The following is a 22238-nucleotide window of genomic DNA, read 5'->3' as shown; positions in this document are numbered from 1 at the left end:
TAGGTTGGTTCTGCCAGGGACTGGCTATGTCACGTGAGCAAGGCATCATTCGTTTACTCTGTAAATATGTACTGGGCATGTCGTATGTGCCAGACTCTGTGCTAAGCACTGGGAACCCCGACTTAAAGATTCAGTCCAGACCATTGCAGAGCTCACACACAGCCTGCTGGGGCGGCAGACGATAAGCAGGAGTCACAGAGAGCAGTCGCGGGGGTGCTGTGCAGCCTGGGGTGGGGGTGCTTCCCGGAGCCCAAGTGAACCTCAGGGAAAGGTGGGAGTTAGCCAAGAGCACAGGAACTTGGAGACCAGAGAGCCTGGCATAAGGGGGCAGGGGGAGCAGGCAACTGCAAGTCACCGAGGGTGTGTGTGTTGGGGGGGGGGTTGTTAATGGGTTGCAGGGAAATGGTAGGAAGAAAGGGGGCAGGAACCAGACTAAGCCCCCCAGAGTCCTGGTCTCTCCATGGCACGCTGAGCCTCAGTCCTCTTATCCTTAAAGAGAGGAGGCTGGACTCGATGGGCTCTCAGCTCCCTCCAGTTCAGAAGGATTCAAAGGCTCCCGGCTGAGGAAGCTAGGACTGAGGGCTGTGGCTGCCCAAATCCGCCCAGCTGGCCCCTACTCGTGGGAAACTCAGTCTGCACGTCCTTCCCATTCTCTAAGGACAGGGGAGCAGGGGCTGCCGCACCCTCTGGAGTGTCTTGTAGGTGACCTGTATCCACTGATGTGTGGACTGGGTTGGATCAGGGGAGGGGAGGGCTGGCTGGCTTGTCATTGCTTTGTAGCCTATTTTAAAAAATCACACAACAGCACAGGAACCCGCGAGTTCAGATAGTCTGCCAACTGGGACTTCTGGTTCCCAGATGTGGCTTCTCTGGCTGTCTGCGTGGGTCTCTGTGGCTCTCCACACTCTCCATGTTTGTCAGGCCCAGCCCTCTCCATTTTTCAGATCTGACGCCTGGCTGAATATTGCTCTGTCTCAAACTCCATCTGTTCCCAGGTCAGCTGTGCCCCAGCTGGGCTCTGGGAGGCCCATCTGAGGACTGTCCACTGGCTCTGCTGCCCTTTCCTGCCCGCTGGGCCCGGCCTGGCCCGGCCATCCTCCTCTCCCAGTCAGGCTTCCGAAGAAGGGAGGAGGCCCGGTTCCGGCCCTGCTGCCCTCACGTGCTTTCCCGGCCGCCCCCTCCCGCCCTGCGTCGGGGCAGCCAAGCCTGTTCCTCTTCCCGGTTGCGACAGCCGGCCTCAGCTCCCAGCGCTCCCTGTCCCCGCCCCGTGGCCGGCTCGCTCCACTCCCACTTCCTGAGCCCGGCGCTGGAGCCCCGGAGGCCAGGCCAGGCCCGGCGGCTCCGGCCCCCGGGGGCACGTCGGCCAGTCCCGTGTCCCAGCCCCTGGGCTCGGGAGGCTGCTGCCACCACTGCCCAGGACGTCCAGGCCTCCCACCTTCCTCCCGGGCCTCCACCCATCTGGTCGACTGGCCGACTGGCCGCCATGCGCTTGCCGTGGGCCGCCTCCCCCTGCGGCCTGGCCTGGGGGCCACTCATACTGGGCCTCTGCGGTGTCCTGGCAGCATCCCAGCCCCGACTGGTGAGGGAAGGGCCCGTGCAGGTGGGTGGGGCCAAGCTTGGGTAGGGAAGAGGGGTCTGTGCAGCTCTCTCTCTAGTCCCTCTGCCCTCCCCAAGTGACCCCTGAATAATTCTCCCCCCACCTCCATCTCCCCTTGAAGGTGCCCCCATACCACACAGAGAACCAAACCTGCCGGGACCAGGAAAAGGAATACTACGAGATCAAGCATCAGGTCTGCTGCTCCCGCTGCCCCCCAGGTGAGAAGCAACGTCCCGAGGAGGCCTGGACAGGGGAGGGGGGTTGTAGGGGACTCCAGTCCACCTCGCTGCCTCAGAGGGAGGATGGACACCATCTCCCAGGAAAACTGGCTGGCAGAGAAGGGGAATGAGAATTGCTCCTATGTAGGCACCGAGAGGGACAGGCCCAGCGTCACACAGCAAGCGGCAGAGGGGACGGTAAGAACTCCAGTCCCCTGACACTCCCGCTGCCCCACTCACATTCTAGGCACGCATGTCTCAGCTGAATGTAGCCATGGCCAGGACACAGCTTGTGCCACATGCCCCGAAAATTCCTACAACGAGCACTGGAACCATCTCTTCATCTGCCAGCTGTGCCGGCCCTGTGACCAGAGTGAGTGGGGTGTGCCTGGGGCGGGCCGGGATCTCCTGGAGCCCAGCCCCTCCTCTGAGCTCTCCCCTCTCCCACCAGTGCTGGGCTTCGAGGAGACTGCTCCTTGCACTAGCAAACAGAAAACTCAGTGCCGCTGCCAGCCAGGAACATTTTGCGTCCTTTGGAACTTTGAGTGTGTACACTGCGAGCCACTCTCTGACTGCCCACCTGGCACTGAAGCCGAACCCAAAGGTCAGAGGTCACTGAGGGCAGAGGGCAGGAAGGAGGCTGGGTGGGGGTGATTTTGAATGAGGGCAGGGAGCATGGTACTGTGTCCATGGTGAGCCCCCATGTAGTTCCCTTTGGCATAAAGTGCCTCTTCTCACTCCCTGTGAAAGGCTCACAGAAGGGAGCTGCAGAGAAATGGAACTGGGACGAGTGCAGGGGCTCAGGGGGGCTCCTCTCAGCACTGGAGGAGCTCGGGCAATGGCGAGGTCAGGAAGGTGCCAGCTACAGAATGGGGTGGGCGAGCGGGGATGGCCATCCAGTGGGCGTAAAGGAAGCTCACAGCTGGGCAAGAGGCTCCTTTGCCCACTCACTCTGGCTGGCCTTGCCTTTCTCCTGCCAGATGAAGTCGGGGAGGCTAACAGCAACTGTGTTCCCTGTAAGGCAGGGTACTTCCAGAACACCTCCTCCCCCAGCGCCCGTTGCCAGCCCCATACCAGGTGAGTGTGCCCCCTCCATGATCCTCCCTCCCTCCCAGAAGCCCCGGCTGCTGACAACCCCACCCCGGTGCTCAATTCCCTGGGATCTGCCTCGCCACTTCCAGCCATGAGCCCACTTGAGTTGGGCCTGCCTCCCTTTCCTCCACAGGTGTGAGGACCGGGGCCTGGTGGAGGCAGCTCCAGGCACCGCCCAGTTTGACACCAGCTGCAGAAATCCGTCAGAGAACCCCGAGTTGCCAGGTGAGGGACCAGGGCTGAGGGGCAGTGGGAGGGGGCGTCTAGGAAAATGCCTTAATTCCAACCTTCTAAGAAAATGGGGAAAAGACGAATCCTTCCCTCTCAGAATTGGGGCAAGAAGAAAAGTTCCTTAAAGAGAAATTGGAATATCTCTAAGCCAGTTTACTTACAAACACACCCACACACTTTTTAAGTTATATATCATACATATAACTTATAATTATATATAATATTGTGCTGAGGAACAGTCTTGCACTGAGATGTAATTGTAACTGAAATCATTGTCATCATTTTGGACATGCCACCATCACATAATCCATTTTAGTAGACTGAATAACTCTTTATTGGATTATACACTTTCATTGTTAGAGAGATGATTCCACACTGGACTCTTTCTTGGCCTTTTCTGTAGGGTTATTGATTTCCTCGCCTAATAGACTATTACAGGATATTTCCAATGACTGTAACCATTATTAATTGGGGGAGAGTTTATTTGATTAACTTTTTTAAATTACCAAATATTTATAACCGTAGCTTCCATTTATTGAGAGCTGGTGTGTCAGGCACTCTGTGAACACTTGACATTCACTGACTAATTTAATCTTCCTAATGATCCTATGAAGTGGTTCTGTTACCCTCGCTAACTGGATGAGGGCACCGAGGCTCAGAGAGGTTACATGACTTGCCCACATGGTAACTGGTGTTATGAAGACCTGTACTCATGTCTTTCTTACTCCGAAGCCCATGACATGGTACATGCTTGCTGGAGAAAGTTAGAAAATTCAGATAAACAAAACTCAAAGTCACCCACAGCACTGTCATCTAGCATATCCAATCAACATTTTTGAACATATCCTCCCATTTTTCTATGTATGTCTACACATGTCATTTTTTTTCTAAAAGAGGAGTCATTTGAATGTTCTGTAACCTGATTTTTCATTCAACTCTATCATAAATATTTTCCCATTTCCTCTTATTGATTTTTAACTATGTATCAAATCTGATTGGCATTATAGAGAGTATGTAAGCTAACCTCCTCGAGTTATATATGAAAAACTGATGCTCAAAGAGGTGAAATGACTTAAGAAGTCACACAGCTGGGCAGGAACCCAGGGGCCCAAGACTCCAGGTCCCATTTTCCCCAGGCCTCCCATTCTGTCCTCTCTTAGAACACAGAGTTATGTGTATCAGAAAGGGCAAACTCCCAGTATGCAGATGTGCAAGTCTTCCCCACCTTCCTCGGGCGTAGTTGATGCCACTGTAGACTCCATGCTATCGATGGCAGCACTGAGGCCCATAGAAGGACAGAAATTATCCACTGCTACGTATCAGGGCCTGATAAACCAAACTCCCAGCCTCCCTTTCCCTTCCCCTCTGGAGCCTGCCCTGAGCAAGGGGGTGGAGACCTTGCAACCTCTCCCAGGCAGCCACAGGCAGAGTTCAGAAGCGAGGCTCCCGCACTCTCCCACCCCTGTAAACACCCCCACAGGTACAGAGGGGCAATCTCAGCGTCTACGGTGGCCTCTCTGTAAGATGGGCACATCCATAGAAACATGGCTCTACCCTGTGGCCTGAGTCTACTTACAACCCCAAGCCCCACCCTCCCTGTACTGCCTCCCCCTCCCACTTCCAGCCCTTGAAAACCACCAGTCCAAGCTCCTGTCCTCACCCACGAGACTGCCCCCATCCCCATCCTGGTCTCTAAGTGAGGGGGCACCTGCATCACCCCCAAACACCTCCATCCAGGACAGAGTTTATCCTGGCTGTCAGGAGGTCCTCCCCAAGTCCAGCTTGGTTCCCCTTCTCTGTAACCCAAGGGAAGTTTCCGTAATTCTGCCTTTAGGAACTGCAGTGGGACTGGAAGGGAAAAGCTGAGTTTCCTCTGTCTGAGTTGCCCAGAGAACTGGAAAGCTGTCCCTTAACTCCCTTCCCCTCTGCCCTTCTCTGGGTCATCATGCCCCCTCCTGTCTGCTGTCCCAGCAGGAACTATGCTGGTGCTGGCCATCCTGCTGCCACTGGTCTCCTTTCTGTTCCTCACCACCGTCCTCGCCTGCACCTGGAAGAGCCACCCCTCTCTCTGCAGAAAGCTAGGTAGGAAGGAGCCGGCTGCAGGCCTGGGCATCTGTCCCCACCTCGATGGGAGAGGGAGGCTAGAGGGAATATTCAGTTTCCCCGATGCCAACCTTTCTGGCCCCCCACACCCTCAAGACTCCCAATGCCTGCCCCCAACATAGACAGTGTCTCCATCAAGCCCCCCATTCTGAGGCTGGAGATAAGGGTATTGGTAGCCTGTTCCTTCTGGGCCCCCCAGGTGGGCAGCAACACATCGTGGTGGGGTGTGGAGGGTGAAAGCCTGGGTGTCTGAGGCCTGCCAGAGGCCCCATACCCATTTCATTTTCCAATTTTCCATTGCAGGATCCCTGCTCAAGAGGCATCCAGAGGTAACGGGGAAGGTTGAGAAGGCAGCGGGGGGCGGGCAGGAGGGGGAGGCAGCGGGGCAGAGGGGGTGGGTGAACCAGATGAGGTAGGCAGGAAAAGAGCGTGCAGGCTTCAACATTCCTTCATTCATTCACCTAATCATTTATCGAGCACACCGTGTGCCAGCCACTGTTCTGGCACTGTGGATATGGCAGTGAGCAAAACAAAGGACCCACTCTCCTGGACTCACATGCCAGTGGAGCAAGAATAACATTAAACAAATATGTATCAGGTGGTGATAACTGCTCAATAAAGCAGAGTAGGGGGACAGTGAGTGACAATGGCAGAGGATGGGGTATGTTATCTTAGACAGAGTGGACAGAGAGGGCCTCTCTGATAAGCTGATATTTGAGCAGAGAGCTGAAGAAATGAAGGAGCCAGCCATCAGGATATCCAGGGGAGAGTGCTCCAGGAAGAAGGAACATCAGATGCAAAGGCCCTGAGGCAGGGAGAATGATGAGGAGTAGAGAAGGGCAATGAGCTACCTAAGTGTGTTGTGGGGCGTGGGAATTAAAGAAAGATGGGCCTGAGGCCCACGTCATTGCTTGGTTCTCTGCCTCTCTCCTTCAGGGAGAGGAATCTAACGCTCCTGATGGAAGCTGGGATCCTCCAAGGGTCAGCCCCCATTTCCCTGACCTGGTAGAGCCACTTCTGCCCACCTCTGGAGACTTGTCCCCAGCCCTGGCCGGGCTCCCCCCAACGACCCCACCTTTGGAAGAAGACGTGCTACAACAGCAGAGTCCTCTGGCCCAGGCCAGGGAGCTGGAGGCTGAGCTCCCAGAGCAAGGCCAGGTGGCCCACGGTGAGTCTGGGGCAGGTGGCAGGGAGAAGAGGGGTGGGGAAGGGTGGGAGGGACGGCTGGCAGGGAGAGAGAGTGCGAGCAAGATGGAAATGAGAAGATGAAAACAGAGACAAGACAGAGACTCCAACAGCTAGCCGGAGTGTCCCAACTAGAGAGAAGGAAGAGATTGAAAAAGCCAGAGACAGAGAAATGAACGCAGAACTCAAGAAACCAGTAGCAAATGGGAGCAGAGACAGAGAGGGAAGGGGAGAAGGCGGAAGAACAGGGGCATTCGGGAAGCAGGGGGTCTGGTGCTGGGGGCACACAGGCCTTTCTTTCTCAACAGTGCCCCCTCGCCCTTCTCACTCTGCCTCCCTTTCCACAGGTACCAATGGCATTCATGTCACCGGCGGGTCTGTGACTGTCACTGGCAACATCTACATCTACAATGGGCCAGTGCTGGGGGGAGCACGGGGCCCTGGAGACCCGCCAGTTCCCCCCGAGCCTCCGTACCCCATCCCCGAAGAGGGTACCCCTGGCCCTCTCGGGCTCTCTACGCCCTACCAGGAAGATGGCAAAGCTTGGCACCTGGCTGAGACAGAGACACTGGGGTGCCACGCCCTCTAACAGGGCCAAGGACCCAACTTGTCACCCCTGCCTGATGGTGTCTGGGAAAAGCCAGGAGAAGGGAGGTGTAAGAACACCTTCTCCCCGAGGCTGCCTGATCCACACAGGATTGACAGAGGGCCTGGGGAGGCCAGGGCCTGGGGCCAGGCCTCAGAGAGCAAGGCCAAGCACTGGCTGGGTGCAGTGCCGACCACAGGACTCTCACCACCGCCTGAGCAGGCCTGAGACTTCATTGCAGACCCCCTGCCCACTGGGGCTGCACCAGCTCAGCTTCAGGCACGGACAGGGCATACGACGCTGACTGCTGCCCACCATGGCACTCTGCACCCTAGGCATGGCACAGAAGGGAGCCAGCCGCATGGTCACTTGCAAGGACGTCACCAGGACCTCTAATGGATTCGTGGTGCTCATCCCCAAGCTTCAGAGGCCATTTGAGGGCCCGCCCTTCACGTGGACTGAGGTAGACCCTGTATGAAGATGGAGTCACATGAGGACTAGAGTTCCTAGAGAGGAAGGGGAGTCACTAAAAACTGGGGATTTGGGTCGGGTTACCAGGTATAGGCAGAGCTTTGGAGGGGGAGGAAAATGGCGAGTATATTTATAAATTGTAACCACCTGCAAATAAAGAGGAGATTGAGACCTAGATCATTGATTTTCTTGGGATTTATGTAGAAACCCTATTCCACTGAGGCAATGTCAAAGGCAAAGGTCAAAACATGAAAATATAATCCCACGAAGGTATTTCTATGGGGGGCTGGAACACGTAATTCATTCATGTATTCAATAACAATATTAGCCAGCCATCGCGACAACGTGCCAGGCGGCGTTCTGAAGGCTTCACAACGTTAACTGATGTAATCCTCGTGACACCCCCATGAGGGAGCTCCTGTTACTATTCTCATTTAACAATGAGGAAACTGAGGCACAATTCAGCTGCAAATGGCAAAGTTTGGATTTGCACCCAGTCAGTCTGGCTCTAGAAGCCTCGTGGGTAAAAACTTCACATGCCACACCCTTACAGAATTTCTTCAAACAGGTAAAATGGGCTGGTTTTCTTTTTCTTTTCTTTTTGAGGAAGATTGGCCCTGAGCTAACATCTGTTGCCAATCTTCCTCTTTTTCTTTTTTCTCCCCAAAGCCCCAGTACATAGTTGTAGATCATAGTTGTAGAGTTGTAGCTCTTCTATGTGGGATGACGCCACAGCATGGCTTGATGAGTAGTGAGTAGGTTCGCGCCCAGGATCCGAACCAGCAAACCCCAGGCCGCCAAAGCGGAACTCACGAACTTAACCACTACGCCACCGGGCCAGCACCTGGGCTGGTTTTCTCAAATCATCATCACCTGGATGTCCCACAGGCACTAAGTCTCAGTCAAACCTCAAACCCCCAGCCACAATGTAAAGTGAAAAAGTGTTCTGCAAGGTTGGTTGAAAGGAAAAATACGCACTTTAGACATCAAGCGTGAGAGGCTGAGTTCGCATTCTGTTGATGAAGGGATCTGGGTCAGCCTCCTTCAACTCAGAAGGAACGTTCGTGATCTTTGCTTCATTTATTTCTTTTTGTTTTATTTTATTTTTTCCCAAAAAGAACTTGAAATCTTCTCAAGCTCTCTTATTAGTAAACGTTTGGGCCCCCACGCTGCCCGGTAGAGACAATCTTGGCTTGAAGGATTGTGAGGGGAGCTGCAGCCAGCAGACTGCTCCTTCCATAAAAGGCCACCATCTGGGTCTCATGTTAAGGAGTCTGTTGCTGGGGCTCATCCAGAGAACGTGGCGACAAAACACATACTCCAGGAGTCGTCTGATCCAGCCAAGCCAATGGGTTATTTAAGGTTGACGGTGAAGGGGTTAGATCTAGCTTTCTTTTCTGAGAAGTGAATAACGGTGAGCTGCATCTGTAGACAGAGTTAAATCCTCCCGCTCTTGCAGTATGTCAGAGCCACACAACGTGAATTCTTAATGTGTCCCAGTGTGTTAATATAAAAAACAAATTTTATACATTTTTTGACAAAATAAAAGGAAGAAAAATTTTTTAAAGAAATGGTGCTAAGGCATAGTCCTCTGTGACACCATTCAAATTTAGGATTGTATCTGCCTGCACTGATTTGCTAGGGTCGCCGTAACAAAGTACTGCAGGCTAGGTGGTTTCAACAACACAAAATTATTTTCTCACAGTGCTGGAGGCTAGAAGTCCGAGATCAAGGTGTCGGCAGGGTTGGTTTCCTCTGAGGCCTCTCTCCTGGGCATGTAGATGGCTGTCTACTCCCTGTCTTCACGTGGCCTTCCCTCCGTGTGCGTCTATGTTCTCTTCCTACAAGGACACCAGTCATACTGGATTAGGGCCCACCCTAATGACCTCACTTTAATTATCTCTTTAAAGGCCCTGTCTCCAAATACAGTCACGTTCTGAGGTTCTGGGAGTCAGGACTTCAACAGATGAGTTTTGGAGGACACATCACCCCAGCACTCTGCGCAGGCTTATTTGCCACTGTTGAGTTAACACACGCTCCAAGACACATCAACAGAGCACAATTTATATGGAGAGGAGCTCCTGTCTCGAATGAAAGTTGATGGAAAATCAATGAAGACAGCCTCTTGACTGTTGTCTTCAAAAGATGGAACCAGACACAATAGTAGTTAATAACGGGATAATTAAGTCCACATCCAGCTAGTCTTTCATATATTTTTGAGAACTCCACTCCTATAGCACGTGGAGGAGAAAGCCAATACTGAGTCCAACCAATTTCCACATGGGTGCCGGGAGGACAGCGGGGAGGCTAAGGCAGCAGTCCATGAGAGAGATGGGCATAGAGGAGTAGCAGTGGGAGATGTAGGAGTATGTAGTCTGGGGTAATTAAGAATTTCTCTTTTCAAAAGATGAAGCAGTTCACATTGACAGCTGTGATGGACACTTTCTGCCACCTACCCACCAGACTTCTGCACCTTTCATGGGAATAGAACTCCATTTCTGGGCCGGCCCTGTGGCTTAGCGGTTAAGTGCACGCGCTCCGCTGCTGGCGGCCCGGGTTCGGATCCCAGGCGCGCACCAACGCACCGCTTCTCCGGCCATGCTGAGGCCGCGTCCCACATACAGCAACTAGAAGGATGTGCAGCTATGACATAAAACTATCTACTGGGGCTTTGGGGGAAAATAAATAAATAAATAAATAAAATACTTTAAAAAAAAAAAAAGAACCCCATTTCTGTACTAGGACAGAGACTCTGTGATATCAGGAGGGGAGGCCCCTACCCCAATCCCAGGGGCCAGTAACCCATTCCTCTTTGCCAGGAATTGGTCTAGGATGGGCGTGGGATCCACTTCTGGCCAACGACATATACAGGGAAGTTTTCCTTCCCAGGACAAAAAGCACCATTAGAAGAAAGTTTTTGATTTTCTTTGTCCATTCTTTCTTTTTGGGGGGATGTTTATGTGAAGACATGAGGCCTGAGCTATGGCAGCCATCTTGCTATCATGAAGAAACAGCCATGAAGATAAAAAGCCAATTCTCTGAGGATGGAGGTCCTGGAAGAAAAGAAAGAACCAAGTTCATGAGACACCATTGAGCAGCTGAACCAACAGTCGGTAAGCACCTACTTTGGGGCTTCTTTCTATGAGAGAGAAACAAACCCCCATTTGTGTAAATCACAGTAAGTCAAATTTTCCTTTTCTTTTTTAGTTTTAACTTTATTTATTGCCTCTTTTTGGGTAGGTAATTTATTCACACAGCTCAAAATCCAAAAAGTATCAAAGAGTAAATGGTGAAATGTCTCTCTTTTACTCCTGTCCCTCAACTACCAAGGTCCCCTCCCTGGAACCACCACTGTCACTGTTTCTGCTGCTTTCCCAGAGGTAATTTATGCATATTCAAGCAAATATACACACATATATTCCTCTCCTCCTTTTTTCCACAAACAATAACACGTTTTCTGTATATTCTTCCCCTTGCCTTTTTCATTTACCAAAATAGCTTGGCCATAATTCCATATCAGTATCGAAAAACTTCATCCTTAATTTTTATATCTGCAGAGTATCACATTATATGGCTGCACCATTTAACTAGATCCCTTTGAGGATTTTTAGTTCATTTCCAATGTTTACTATTAAAAACAATTCTAAGAATAATCTATGTCGGGCCGGCCCCGTGGCTTAGCGGTTAAGTGCGCGGGCTCTGCTACTGGCGGCCCAGGTTCGGATCCCGGGCGCGCACCGGCACACCGCTTCTCCTGCCATGCTGAGGCCACGTCCCACATACAGCAACTAGAAGGATGTGCAACTACGACATACAACTATCCACTGGGGCTTTGGGGAAGGAGAAAAAAAACGAGAAGGATTGGCACGGATGTTAGCTCAGGGCTGATCTCCCTCACAAAAAAAAAAAAAAAAAAGAATAATCTATGTCATTTTGAACATGTGGGAGCATTGCTACCAAAACATTTGCTAGAAATAAAATTAGAGGTCAAAAGGTACATATATTTTATTTTGATAAATATCACCAAATTGCCCTCCATAGAGATTGAATATCAGCAATTTTTAAGAGTTTCCATTTCCACACACAAACACCAACTTTGGTGTGCTATCAAACGTTTTGATCTTTGCCAATCTGAAAGGTGAAAAATGTTATCTCGCTGTAATTTTTTTTTTTTTTTTTTTTTTGGTGAGGAGGACTAGCCCTGAGCTAACATCTGATGCCAATCCTCCCCTTTTTTCTTGAGGAAGACTGGCCCTGAGCTAAGATCCGTGCCCATCTTCCTCTGCTTTATATGGGACGCCGCCACAGCATGGCTTGACAAGTGGTGCATCAGTGCACACCCGGGATCCAAACCTGGGAACCCCGGGCCACCGAAGCGGAGCACACGCACTTAACCACTTGCACCACCAGGCCGGCCCCCTATCTCAGTGTAATCTTTATTTGCATTTCTTATTGTGAGTGAACATTTTCATATGTTAAAGAGTCATTTGTAATTTATTTTCCACTAACTGTTCATCTCTCTTACTATTTTTCTATTGAACAATTTCCAAATGTTGTCTTGTTATTCCCAAAATCATCTATTGAACAATGATTTTTTCTTCACTAATTTGAAACACTACCATTTATCATAAACCAAATTCATTCATGAATTTGAATTCACTTCTGGATTTTCAATTCTCTTCCTGTGATCTGTCTTTTTTTTCTTTTTCTATGAGGAAGATCAGCCCTGAGCTAACATCTGTTGCCAATCCTCCTCTTTTTGCTGAAGAAGACCGGCTCTGAGCTAACATCTATTGCCAATCCTCCTCCTTTTTTTCCCCCAAAGCCCCAGTAGATAGTTGTATGTCATAGTTGCACATCCTTCTAGTTGCTGCATGTGGGACGCGGCCTCAGCATGGCTGGAGAAGTGGTGTGTCGGTGCGCGCCCAGGATCTGAACCCCGGGCCGCCAGTAGCAGAGCGTGCGCACTTAACCACTAAGCCACGGGGCCGGCCCTATTAGGGCTCCTTTTAATCTTCTTTTTCAAAAATTTCTTAACTATATTTTCTTATTTCTTTTTCCACATGGACTTTAAGATCAGCCTATCTAGTACCCCCCAAAAATTCCTATTGGTACTTGTGTTGAGATTGCATCAAATTTATAGATTAGTTACGGAGAAGTGACATCTCCCTGGTGCTGGTCTTCCCTTCAGGAACATGGTTTACCTTCCTATTTGTTGATTCCTTTTGTGTCCTTCAGTAGTATTTTAATGTTTAATGTTTTTTAAATATAGATCTTGAATATTTCTTGTTAAGTTCATTCCTAGATGTTTTATCTTTGGAAATGCTATAGAAATAGGATCTTTTCTGTCTTTCAATTTTTTTACCCAGCCACCTACTGAATTCTCTTATCATCTATAAGAGTTTTTCAGTTGATTCTCTTAGGTTATCACCTATCAATAACATGAAATTAATCTCTGCTAATTTTTAGACTTCTAATATATTTTAATCTTGTCTAAATGCATCACCTAGTGACTCCAGAACAATGTTAAATAGTAATAGTATTAATGGACATCGCTGTCTTGATCCTGATTTTAATGAAAATATTTTTAGTATTTCCCCATTAAGCAGGAGTTGAAATAGATATATATTTATTTCATTATGCTAAGGAAATATCCATTTCTTACTATTTCACTGAGTTCTTAAATTAACAATGGATGCTGAATTTTTATGAGAGGAAAACAAACGTCTTTGAAGCATCTGCAGAGACGATTACAGTATTTTTCTCCTGAAATCTGTCGATCTGATGATTACATAAATCAGTTTCCTAATATCAAACTATCTTTACCTTCCTGGAATAAACCACACTTGATCTTGGTGTATTCTTCTTTTAATGTACTTCTGAGATTCTGTTTGCTAATATTTTATTTCAGATTTTCCTAAGTGATCTTGGCCTATAATATTGCTCTGCTTCATGTTCCTCATAGCTGAAGGCATTTCTGGTATAACCGTCCATCCTAAAGGAATTATACCTTAGAGTTAATTTGGTTTACTATCCAGAACTGCCCACCTCTCACTTCCCTACCCATTGTTAACACACCCTCACCCACACTTCCGCTCAGCACAGAGTTGTATAGTTCTATGTTAACAGATCTTCTTCTAGGCATCTGTTCATTTTTAGGTGCTTATTATGAAAAGAGTTACTAGTTCCAAGTAGTATACCTCTGAGATCCTCAAATTACAAAGTGACCCTCAAAACACCTGTTTGATAAAGTGGCTTGTTCAGTCAAACAGGATGATTTATGCAGAAGCCATTCCAGAGCAACAAGACCCCAAAGGCAATTACTGTCATCCTTGAGGCCTAAAGCCTCCCTTGAGGATTAGTCCTATTTATAAAAGCTTGTCCAGCAGAATTTTCTGTAATGATAAAAATTATTCTCTGTACTGTCCAATATGGTAGGCGCTAACCACATGTGGCTAACGAACACTTGAAATGTGATTAGCACAATGGGCGATTTTAAATTTAATTTAATTTCATATTTAAATAGCTACATGTGGCTGATGGCTACTGTACTGGGCAGCACAACTCTAAGCGGACTCTGGAGAAACCTGATTCAACGACCTGTAGTTGCCAACAGCTGGGACGGCAACTGTGATGTTGGAAATAGCTCAGGAATTGAGGGATTCATTCATTCATTAAATCTCAGGTATTTACCTACTGAGCACCTACTGTGTGCTAAGCACTATTCTAGCTGTCAAAGATACAGAGCTAAGAGACGAAGTTCTTGCTCTCATGAGATGAGGCACATAGTGAAAATAAGCAAGGAACAATAAGTATTATGCTGAAAAGTGAAATAGGGAAAGTGATAGTAACTAAATAGCTACTGTAGTTTGAGTGGTCATGGAAGTCCTTCCTGAGGAGGTGACATCTGAGCTGAATAACCAGAAGGAACCAGTCCCAGGAAGAGCAAGAGGAAGAATGTTCCAGACAGAGGCAACAGCTAGTGCAAAAGCCCTAGGAACTTGGGACATCAGAGGAATTAGGAGTCTACAAGTCTAGGGTAGAATCTGGTGGGTGAGGGGGAAAGTGGTTCCAGATGGAGTCAGAAAGTCAGATCACACAGGGTTTCATAAGCCAAGGTAAGGAGTTTGGTTATATTCTAAGTGCAGTGAAGCCATTGGAAGGTTTTAAGCAAGGGACAGGCACAATCTCTTTTCATGGTAAAAAAACATCAATCTGGCTGCTCTATGGAGACTAGATAGTGGTGGGTTATTATTTATAATAATCCAATGGATAATGAATAAAGAATGGAAGCAGAGAGTTGAGGTAGAAGGCTACTGCAATAGGGAGATGGGGAAAGGTAGATGGCTTGGGGATATACCTTGGACATAGAGTCAACAGGATTTGTTGATGGGCTTGGGTCCCAGCTCATACTCTGCGGCCCTGGACTACTCATTTTGTTAAAGTAATCTAAGTCTCACTTTCAAAATTAGCATTCAGTAAATATTAAATGAATATTTACTACATACTGGGCATCTGAAGATACAACAACAAGCAAGACAGACCTGCTACCTTACCGTCTGAAGCTTGAAAAATAATTACAGTAAGATAAGCACTATAGGAGAAACACAATATATAGTCAGAGATCTAATCTAAGCTTGAAGATCAGGAAACGATTCCATGAGGAAATTTAAGATGTGGCCTGAAGAATAATTAAGGGTAGCTAAGCGAAGAGGGGAAGGAAAGAAGAGCTCTCCTGTTGGAGGGAATGGTATGCGCAAAGGCCCTGTGATAGAAAGAATAGTTTGGCTGGAGCTTGGGAATAGAGAGATGAAGCTGGAGAAGTAGGTAGGAAGCAGATCATTTAGACTTGTAAATGACAATAGGGATTTTGAACTTTACCCTCAGAGCAACAGGAAATCACTTAAGTTTTTTTTTCCCATTGTTGTTTTTATTCTTTTTTAATTCACATTTTATTAAGTCATAACATACACATAGTAAAGTATGTTTGTTGTTAGTGTCATCAAGTCGATTCCGACTCCTGCATACAGCAGAGCAGAACCCTGCCCCGTCTTTTTGCGCCATCCTCTCTCCTTCTGGCGCTATATCAGACAATGCTCCGCTGCTATTCATAGGATTTTCACGGCCAGTGTTTTCGGAAGTGGGTAGCTAGGTCCTTCTTCCTAGTCTGTCTAGTCTGGAAGCTCTGCTGAAACCTGTCCACCATGGGTGATCCTGCTGGTATTTGAAATACCAGCATATGCTGGTGGCAGAGCTTTCAGCATCACAGCAACGTGCAGCCACCACATACAGACTGGCGGTGTGATTCCCTGACTGGGAAACAAACCTGGGCCATGACGGTGAGAGTGCTGAGTGTTAACCACTAGACCACGAGTACAGTGTGTAAAGTGTACCGATCTTAAGTGTACAGCCTGAAGAATTGTTACATATGTATAGACCCATGTTGCCATCCCAGAAGATATAGAACATTTTCAGTACCCTGGAAGAAGACTTCATGCCCCTCCCCACTCAATAATCCTTACTGCTTGAGTCTCAGTTTATATTCTGGGAGATATATAGGATATCTGAGATACATGATATCTAACAGAGATATCCACTATTTACTTATGACTTACCCTCATCAATTAGTTTTGCCTACACTTGAACTACATACAAATGGAATCATGCTGTAGTAACTCCTTTTTTTCTAGCTTCTTTTGATCAGTGTCATATTTTTGAGACGTATCCTTGCTGTTGCTAGTATCAGTAGTTTGGTTTTTTTTTTTAATTTTGCTATGTAGTGTTCCACTATAGGAATATACCTAAATTTATTTATCATTCTCCTGCTTCTTTCCAATTTAAGAGTTGTTTCAAGTTTTCAGCAATTATGAATATTACTACAAACATTCTTGTATATGTCTTTTTATAGATGTGTGAACTCATTTCTCTTGAGTATAGACCTAGAAGTGGAATTTCTAAATCATAAGGCAGAAATATGTATAGCTTTAATAAATACTGCTAAAACATTTCTAAAATGATGGAAGGAATTTACAATCCTACCTAAAATGCATGCAAGTTCCATTGCTTCTCATAGTCAGCAAAACTTGGTATTATCAGTCATCTTAATACTAGCCACTTTAATGGGTATATTTCTCACTGCAGGGTTTCTTTTCTTAATAAATTTTTCACTTTGGAATAATTTTAGAATTACAGAAAAGTTGCAAAGGTAGTACAGAGAGTTTTGGTATATCCTCGGCCCAGCTTTCCTTATTTTAATATCTTACACAACCATGATACATTAGTCAAAACCAAAAAACTAACATTGTTGAAATACTAATTAACTAAACCATGGACTTTATTTGAATTTCACCAGTTTTTTCCCTAACATCTTTTTTCTGTTCCAGGATGCAATCTAGGATACTACATTGTATTTAGTGGTCATGAGCCTTCAGTCTTCTCTGATCTGTGACAGTTTCTGTCTTTCCTTATTTTTTATGACCTTGGCAGTTTTAAAGAGTACTAATCAGTTTTTTATAGAATGTCCTTCAGTTTGGGTTTGTTTGATGTTTTCTCATGATTAGAAACTGCCACACTGTCTTGCAAAGTGACTATCCCATTTTGCTTTTCCACCAGCAATGAGAGTTCCTGTGGCTCCACAGGGTTTGGTGGTGTTTTGTTGTTGATTCCAGCAATTCTAGTAGGTGAACAGTGGTACCTTATTGTAATTTTAATTTGCACTTCTCTAATGACAAAAGATGTTGACCATCTCTTCATGTGCCTTTTTGCCATCCATATAGCTTCTTTGCAAGTGTCTTTTTAGATCTTTTGCCAACTTTTAAATTGGGTCGTTTGCTTCCTTATTCAGTATTTATTCAGTTTTAAGAATTCTTTATGTATTCTGGATACAAGTCCTTATCAGATATGGGATTTGCAAATATTTTCTCCTAGACTGTGGTTTGTCTACTCATTCTCTCAACAGAGCAAAAGTTTTTCATTTTGATAAGGTCCAATTCATCAATTTTTTCTTTTAGGGATTGTGTTTTTGACGTAGTATCTGAAAAGTTATCCCCAAACCCAAGGACACACAGATTTTCTCCTGTGTTTTCTTCTAGATGTTTTACAGTTTTACTTTTTACATTTAAGCTTACGAGTCATCATTTTTTGTGTAAGTATGAGGTATGTGTTGAAGTTTTTTGTTTTGTTTTTTGTTTTTGCATATAAATGTCCAATTGTTCCAGCACCATTTGTTGAAAGACTGTTCTTTCTCCGTTGAATTGCCTTTGCATCCTTGTCAAAAATCAGTTGATAATATTTGTGTGGTTTATTTCTGGGCTCTCTATTGGCTCCATTGGCCTATGTGTCTATCCTTTTGCTAATACTACACTTGTCTTGATTACTGTAGCTTCCTAATAAGTCTTGAAATTGGGTAGTGTAATTTCTTCCACTATTGTTCTTTTTTTAGTCCCTTTCAGTTCCCTTTCTTTTCCCATGTAAATTTTAGAATCTGCTTGCTGATTTCTACCCAAAAAACAAAAAGCCTGCTGTGATTTTGGTTGAGGATGCATTGAATCTACAAGTCAAACTGGAGAGAATTAACATCTTTGCAGTATTACGTGTTCCAATCCATGACCACATATCTCTCTGCATTTATTTAACATCCTTGTAGATTTCTGTCATCAGTGCTTGGTAGTTTTCAGCACACAGATCCTGCACATAGTTTGTTATAATTACATCTAAGTACTTCCTGGGGGTAGGGGGGACTATTATAAATTATATTTTTAAAATTTCAATTGTCTATTGCTGATATATGGAAATATGATTGACTTTTGTATATTGGCCTTGTATCCTATGACCCTGCTAAACTTACTTATTAGTTCAAGGAACCTTTTTGTAGATTCTTTGGGATTTTACATAGACAATCATATCATCTTCAAACAAAGACAGTTTTATTTCTTACTTTCCAATCTGTATGCCTTTTATTTCTTTTCATGCCTTATTACACCAGCTAAGGCTTCCAGTATGATATTGAATAGGAGTTCTGGCCACAGACTCCTGACAGCAAAATGATCACACCTGTCAGAGCATTTACATTTGGTATAGCATTTATAGAACAAAAATAGCAGTAGTACCAACATGAATATGCCTAACATTTGGAGAAGCCAGTGTGGAGTAGGGATAGATGAAAAAATACTAATATGTTACATACACAATTACATACATTTTTATATTCTTGTACTAATTTGGTTACTCTATTTCCCCCTTGATCTACTGCTATTTATACCTTCTGATAAGCTATGCAGAATTATTTAGCACAGAAATTAGCTGATGGTTAGCTAGATCTAGTTCTTCCTCAGGCCAATAATTTTCCATGGATATTACATCCTGAGGAGGCTTTAATTCAATCTCCCAATGCATTAGATCATCAATATTAATATTATCATAAAAGACATTTACATGAGGCAGTTGAATCTTACCAACACCACCAGGATTACACCATACTACAGTATGATCATCGTACAATTCCGTTTCATCACAGACCAAACCAGTAAGAATTACAGAGGTATTTGCTTTGCCTTCCCAACAGAATCTACTTTTGCCCATATAGCAGATATCATTAAGAACAGGTGTCGTCACAATTGGCCATGATTTGGTTATTTCTGGGTTCCAAGAAATTGGGGACAAAGCCAATCACCAGGCCTCATCTCACAGGCTTGTCTGAGACTGGTCTCTATTCCATGAGTGTCATTTAGGATAGTTTCTATCCCTACTAACTATACTTATAGGATATGTTTTATTTTCACCTATTGTGGGGTGAAACAAGTGCCCCCAGAGAATTTCCATAAGTTTGCAAGGCCATAAAATTCCCCCAGGTGTGCCCCTTGAGCCTCAGCAGCTAGGATCGAGGGCCAATGCCCCATGGCCACTTTAACCTCCATCTGTATTAAAATAGTTGAGAGACCCCGTTGGGTCAGGGTACAGCCCTTTCCCAACGCCGCGTTCTAGCATTATCCTGCATTATTTGTTCAGTTGGCCTGACCCACTTTGCTAAAGACTCACTGTCTTCCCAGGTTGACTCCCATCATTTGCCTTCCTCCTGAAGAGAACTCTTTCTAATCTGCCTAGTCTAGTAAATATATCTTTTTCCTCTGAATGCTGCTCCTCATTAAAAGCAAATTCAGAACCCAGCCCAGCGGCCAAGTGGTTGAAGTTCCGCGCACTCTGCTTTGGCAGCCTGGGTTTGTGGGTTCGGATCCCAGGCACGGACCTACACCACTCATCAGCCATGCTGTGGAAGTATGCCACATACAAAAAAATAGAGTAAGATTGGCACTGATGTTAGCACAAGGTTAATCTTCCTCAAGCAAAAAAAGAGGAGGATTGATAACGGATGTTAGCTCAGGCGAATCTTCCTCAGCAAAAAAAAAAAAAAAGCAAATTCAGCTGTCCTAGGATACCTAGACCAGCACCTATCTCCCTGAAGGCCCTTTTCTGTCTTGTGGGCCAGTGTTGTTTAATCCCTATGCATGTTGTTGCTTTTGTTGTATACTAACAGCTCGAGTACAGTTAGGATACACATTTTGCACCCAAAAATGTTGGGTCCCCCATTCTGGAGTTAGATGAGTCATAGTCACACCTAGATGTAGTTCAGTTTGACTATGCCCCAGAGCCTCCCACAGCCTTCCTTGTCTCAGTGTGGGGCCATTCCCCGGGGGGAACTTGCATCTACCATCTACCGTGTGATGCCCACTGCTTCAATCCCATCAGAGACACATCGTTCTTCCCTGTTTTGCTTAATAGCTTTCCATCCACAAAAACAAGGGTGATATGTGTTTGTGCACAGCACACTGGGGCATGTTGGGCATGCTGCCATTATATTCTGTGCATTATAACCAGGGACCTTTCTAAGCATTTGATCAAGATTTAAAGTCACAGAGCCATCAGTGTGTTGGGAGCTGTACACCACATGGTGTGAAGTCCCAGTAGGAAGCAGTTCTCAGAATGTCCTTCCCCAATAACATCCTTTGCAATAGATGTAGCCTGAAAAATAGGAGTTAAAAGATAACTAGCACATTACTAGAGTTCCCTTTAGTCATTAACAGTTGGTCTAGTTCACAACCATGTCGTATCAGCAGAATGTCTCCCAGAGCAATGACATTCGCGTTTGCAGGCTGCCATTTGACCGTGTCAGGTTACAAAGCAGGGATTGTCTCAGCAAACATACAGCTTCAGCCTTTCATGCATCTGGTATAATTGTGCTTAGAGATAATATTATTCTCTTGCTCTGAGCCTCCTAAAGTATTAATACTATGTTGGATTTCCCTCATTTCATAATCCACTTATCATTCCTTTACCCTCAGCTATTATTTCTCCTTCTCTTCATTTATTTTTACCCAAACATTTCCACCTTTGGAAGGAACATTAGGTTCAGCCACTATACTGGTCCACATTGCTGGCAGCGATGCTAGTCTAGCAAGTGCCTCCCCCTCAGTCCACTCCCACTCATATAGGGCTGGTGACACAGGTGCAGAACTAGTGGGCTATTTCAACCACTAGGCAACACAGCAGCATTCAGTCAGCCCCGACTTTGCCAAACGGGGTGAAGTCACAATCCACCCCATCAGGCCCTTCGGAATTCTGAGTTAGTTTCTTGCTTAGGAATCATCCCTGCTCTCGGCACCTGCAGTTGCATCCCTGGTCCTGGGACCACTGCATCAGATAAGAAAAAAAAAGTTGCAGTGATGTGGGGGACAATTGTATAGTCGCACCAGCATCCTCCCCCACTCCCTCTGCCTCAGATCCCCCAGAAAATTGGAGGACTCTATCCAGTGTGGTCGCTCCCTTAGTCCTCCTCTCAGGAAGGCGCATAAGCCAGCCGCTCATGCCTTTACCTCCCTCCATTTTAGATAGCAAATGTTTCAACTACCTGTTCCAATTATCTACTAGACCATTACTCTGAGGATGATAGACAGCATGAGTTGTCGTTTGATGTGTATCTCCTTGCCCACCGTTGGACACTATGGGCCATGAAGTGCATCCCTTGGTCTGAAGAAATGTAATTCAGTGGCCCAAATTGGTACAGTATCTTCTGTACAATCCTTAATAGTATTTTGAGCATTTGCATCTACCACCAAGTATGCAAAGCCCAGTCCAGAGTAAGCATCTATTCCTGTTAGGACCCATTTATAGCCCCCCAAGGCTACCAGCATTGGTCCAATGTAATCCACTTGTCAGCTATGTGCAGGGTCTTCCTCCCAGGGTATTTTTCCCAGAGCCATCTGCAGTCTCTCTCCCTCTTCTTGACAGAACAGTTCTTGTTGGTCTTTTGTGCCTCAGAGAGTGCAAGAGGAATGTGTTTAGATTCAGCCCATTTCTGCATTGCTGCAGCGCCCCCAGGTGGCTGCCTTGAGGAAGTGCACTGAAAGGTCCACTTGGCGGTTCCAATCACTTTCTGAGTCTGGAAGGCATTGACATGTCCTACTTTAATGCACCCCCTAAATTCCCAGAGTGAGTTCCACAGGGCTACGTCCCATACAGGCATCCCCTTAATAGTCCAGTTTTCCATTACCCATCTCCTTTGACCATATGGCCAGGCCATTGGCTACTGCCCCATGAGTCTGTAAAAACCCAAACATAGGGGCTTTTACCATTGTTCAATTCTTTCATCACTGCCAGAAAACAGCACGTAATTCAGCCCTTTAAGAGAAGACCTTCTTCAATCAGTCTTTCCATCCAACATCTTAATTGGTGGCTTTCCAAACAGAATACTGTCCATTCA

At 46.3% G+C, this 22238-nt stretch overlaps 2 protein-coding genes across 3 annotated transcripts in view; one reads left to right on the top strand and one right to left on the bottom strand.

Moving 5' to 3' along the window:
* Positions 1-1320: 1320 nt before the first annotated feature.
* Positions 1321-7660, top strand: LTBR (lymphotoxin beta receptor). 2 transcript variants are annotated; one of them, XM_058558990.1, is made up of 10 exons: positions 1321-1579; positions 1719-1815; positions 2063-2188; positions 2267-2419; positions 2796-2892; positions 3041-3132; positions 5113-5220; positions 5545-5570; positions 6178-6409; positions 6774-7660. In XM_058558990.1, exons 1-10 carry the CDS (start codon positions 1484-1486, stop codon positions 7013-7015), a joined length of 1269 nt encoding a protein of 422 aa, XP_058414973.1. In that variant the 5' UTR covers positions 1321-1483; the 3' UTR covers positions 7016-7660. The 2 variants fall into 2 exon arrangements, with proteins under 2 accessions (XP_058414973.1, XP_058414971.1); XM_058558988.1 differs by having other exon boundaries at positions 1321-1600.
* Positions 7661-7690: 30 nt separating this feature from the next.
* The window catches only part of VAMP1 (vesicle associated membrane protein 1), a 95487-nt gene continuing 80939 nt past the window's right edge, over positions 7691-22238 (bottom strand). Inside the window, exon 5 of the mRNA XM_058558998.1 lies at positions 7691-10536. Within this exon, the coding sequence (XP_058414981.1) occupies positions 10484-10536 (53 nt within the window). The 3' untranslated portion in view covers positions 7691-10483. The remainder of the gene's footprint in view (positions 10537-22238) is intronic.

This window comes from Diceros bicornis, chromosome 17 (genome assembly GCF_020826845.1).
Source record: "Diceros bicornis minor isolate mBicDic1 chromosome 17, mDicBic1.mat.cur, whole genome shotgun sequence".
Taxonomy (NCBI): Eukaryota; Metazoa; Chordata; class Mammalia; order Perissodactyla; family Rhinocerotidae; genus Diceros; species Diceros bicornis.
This window is presented reverse-complemented; position numbering and strand designations above follow the sequence as displayed.

Excerpts from the sequence above, each read along its gene's own strand:
- LTBR (XM_058558988.1), top strand. The coding sequence starts at position 1,484 with ATGCGCTTGCCGTGGGCCGCCTCCCCCTGCGGCCTGGCCTGGGGGCCA. Across the intron at positions 2,420-2,795 it reads CACTGAAGCCGAACCCAAAG|ATGAAGTCGGGGAGGCTAAC; the intron begins GTCAGAGGTCAC and ends TTCTCCTGCCAG. Across the intron at positions 5,571-6,177 it reads TGCTCAAGAGGCATCCAGAG|GGAGAGGAATCTAACGCTCC; the intron begins GTAACGGGGAAG and ends TCTCTCCTTCAG.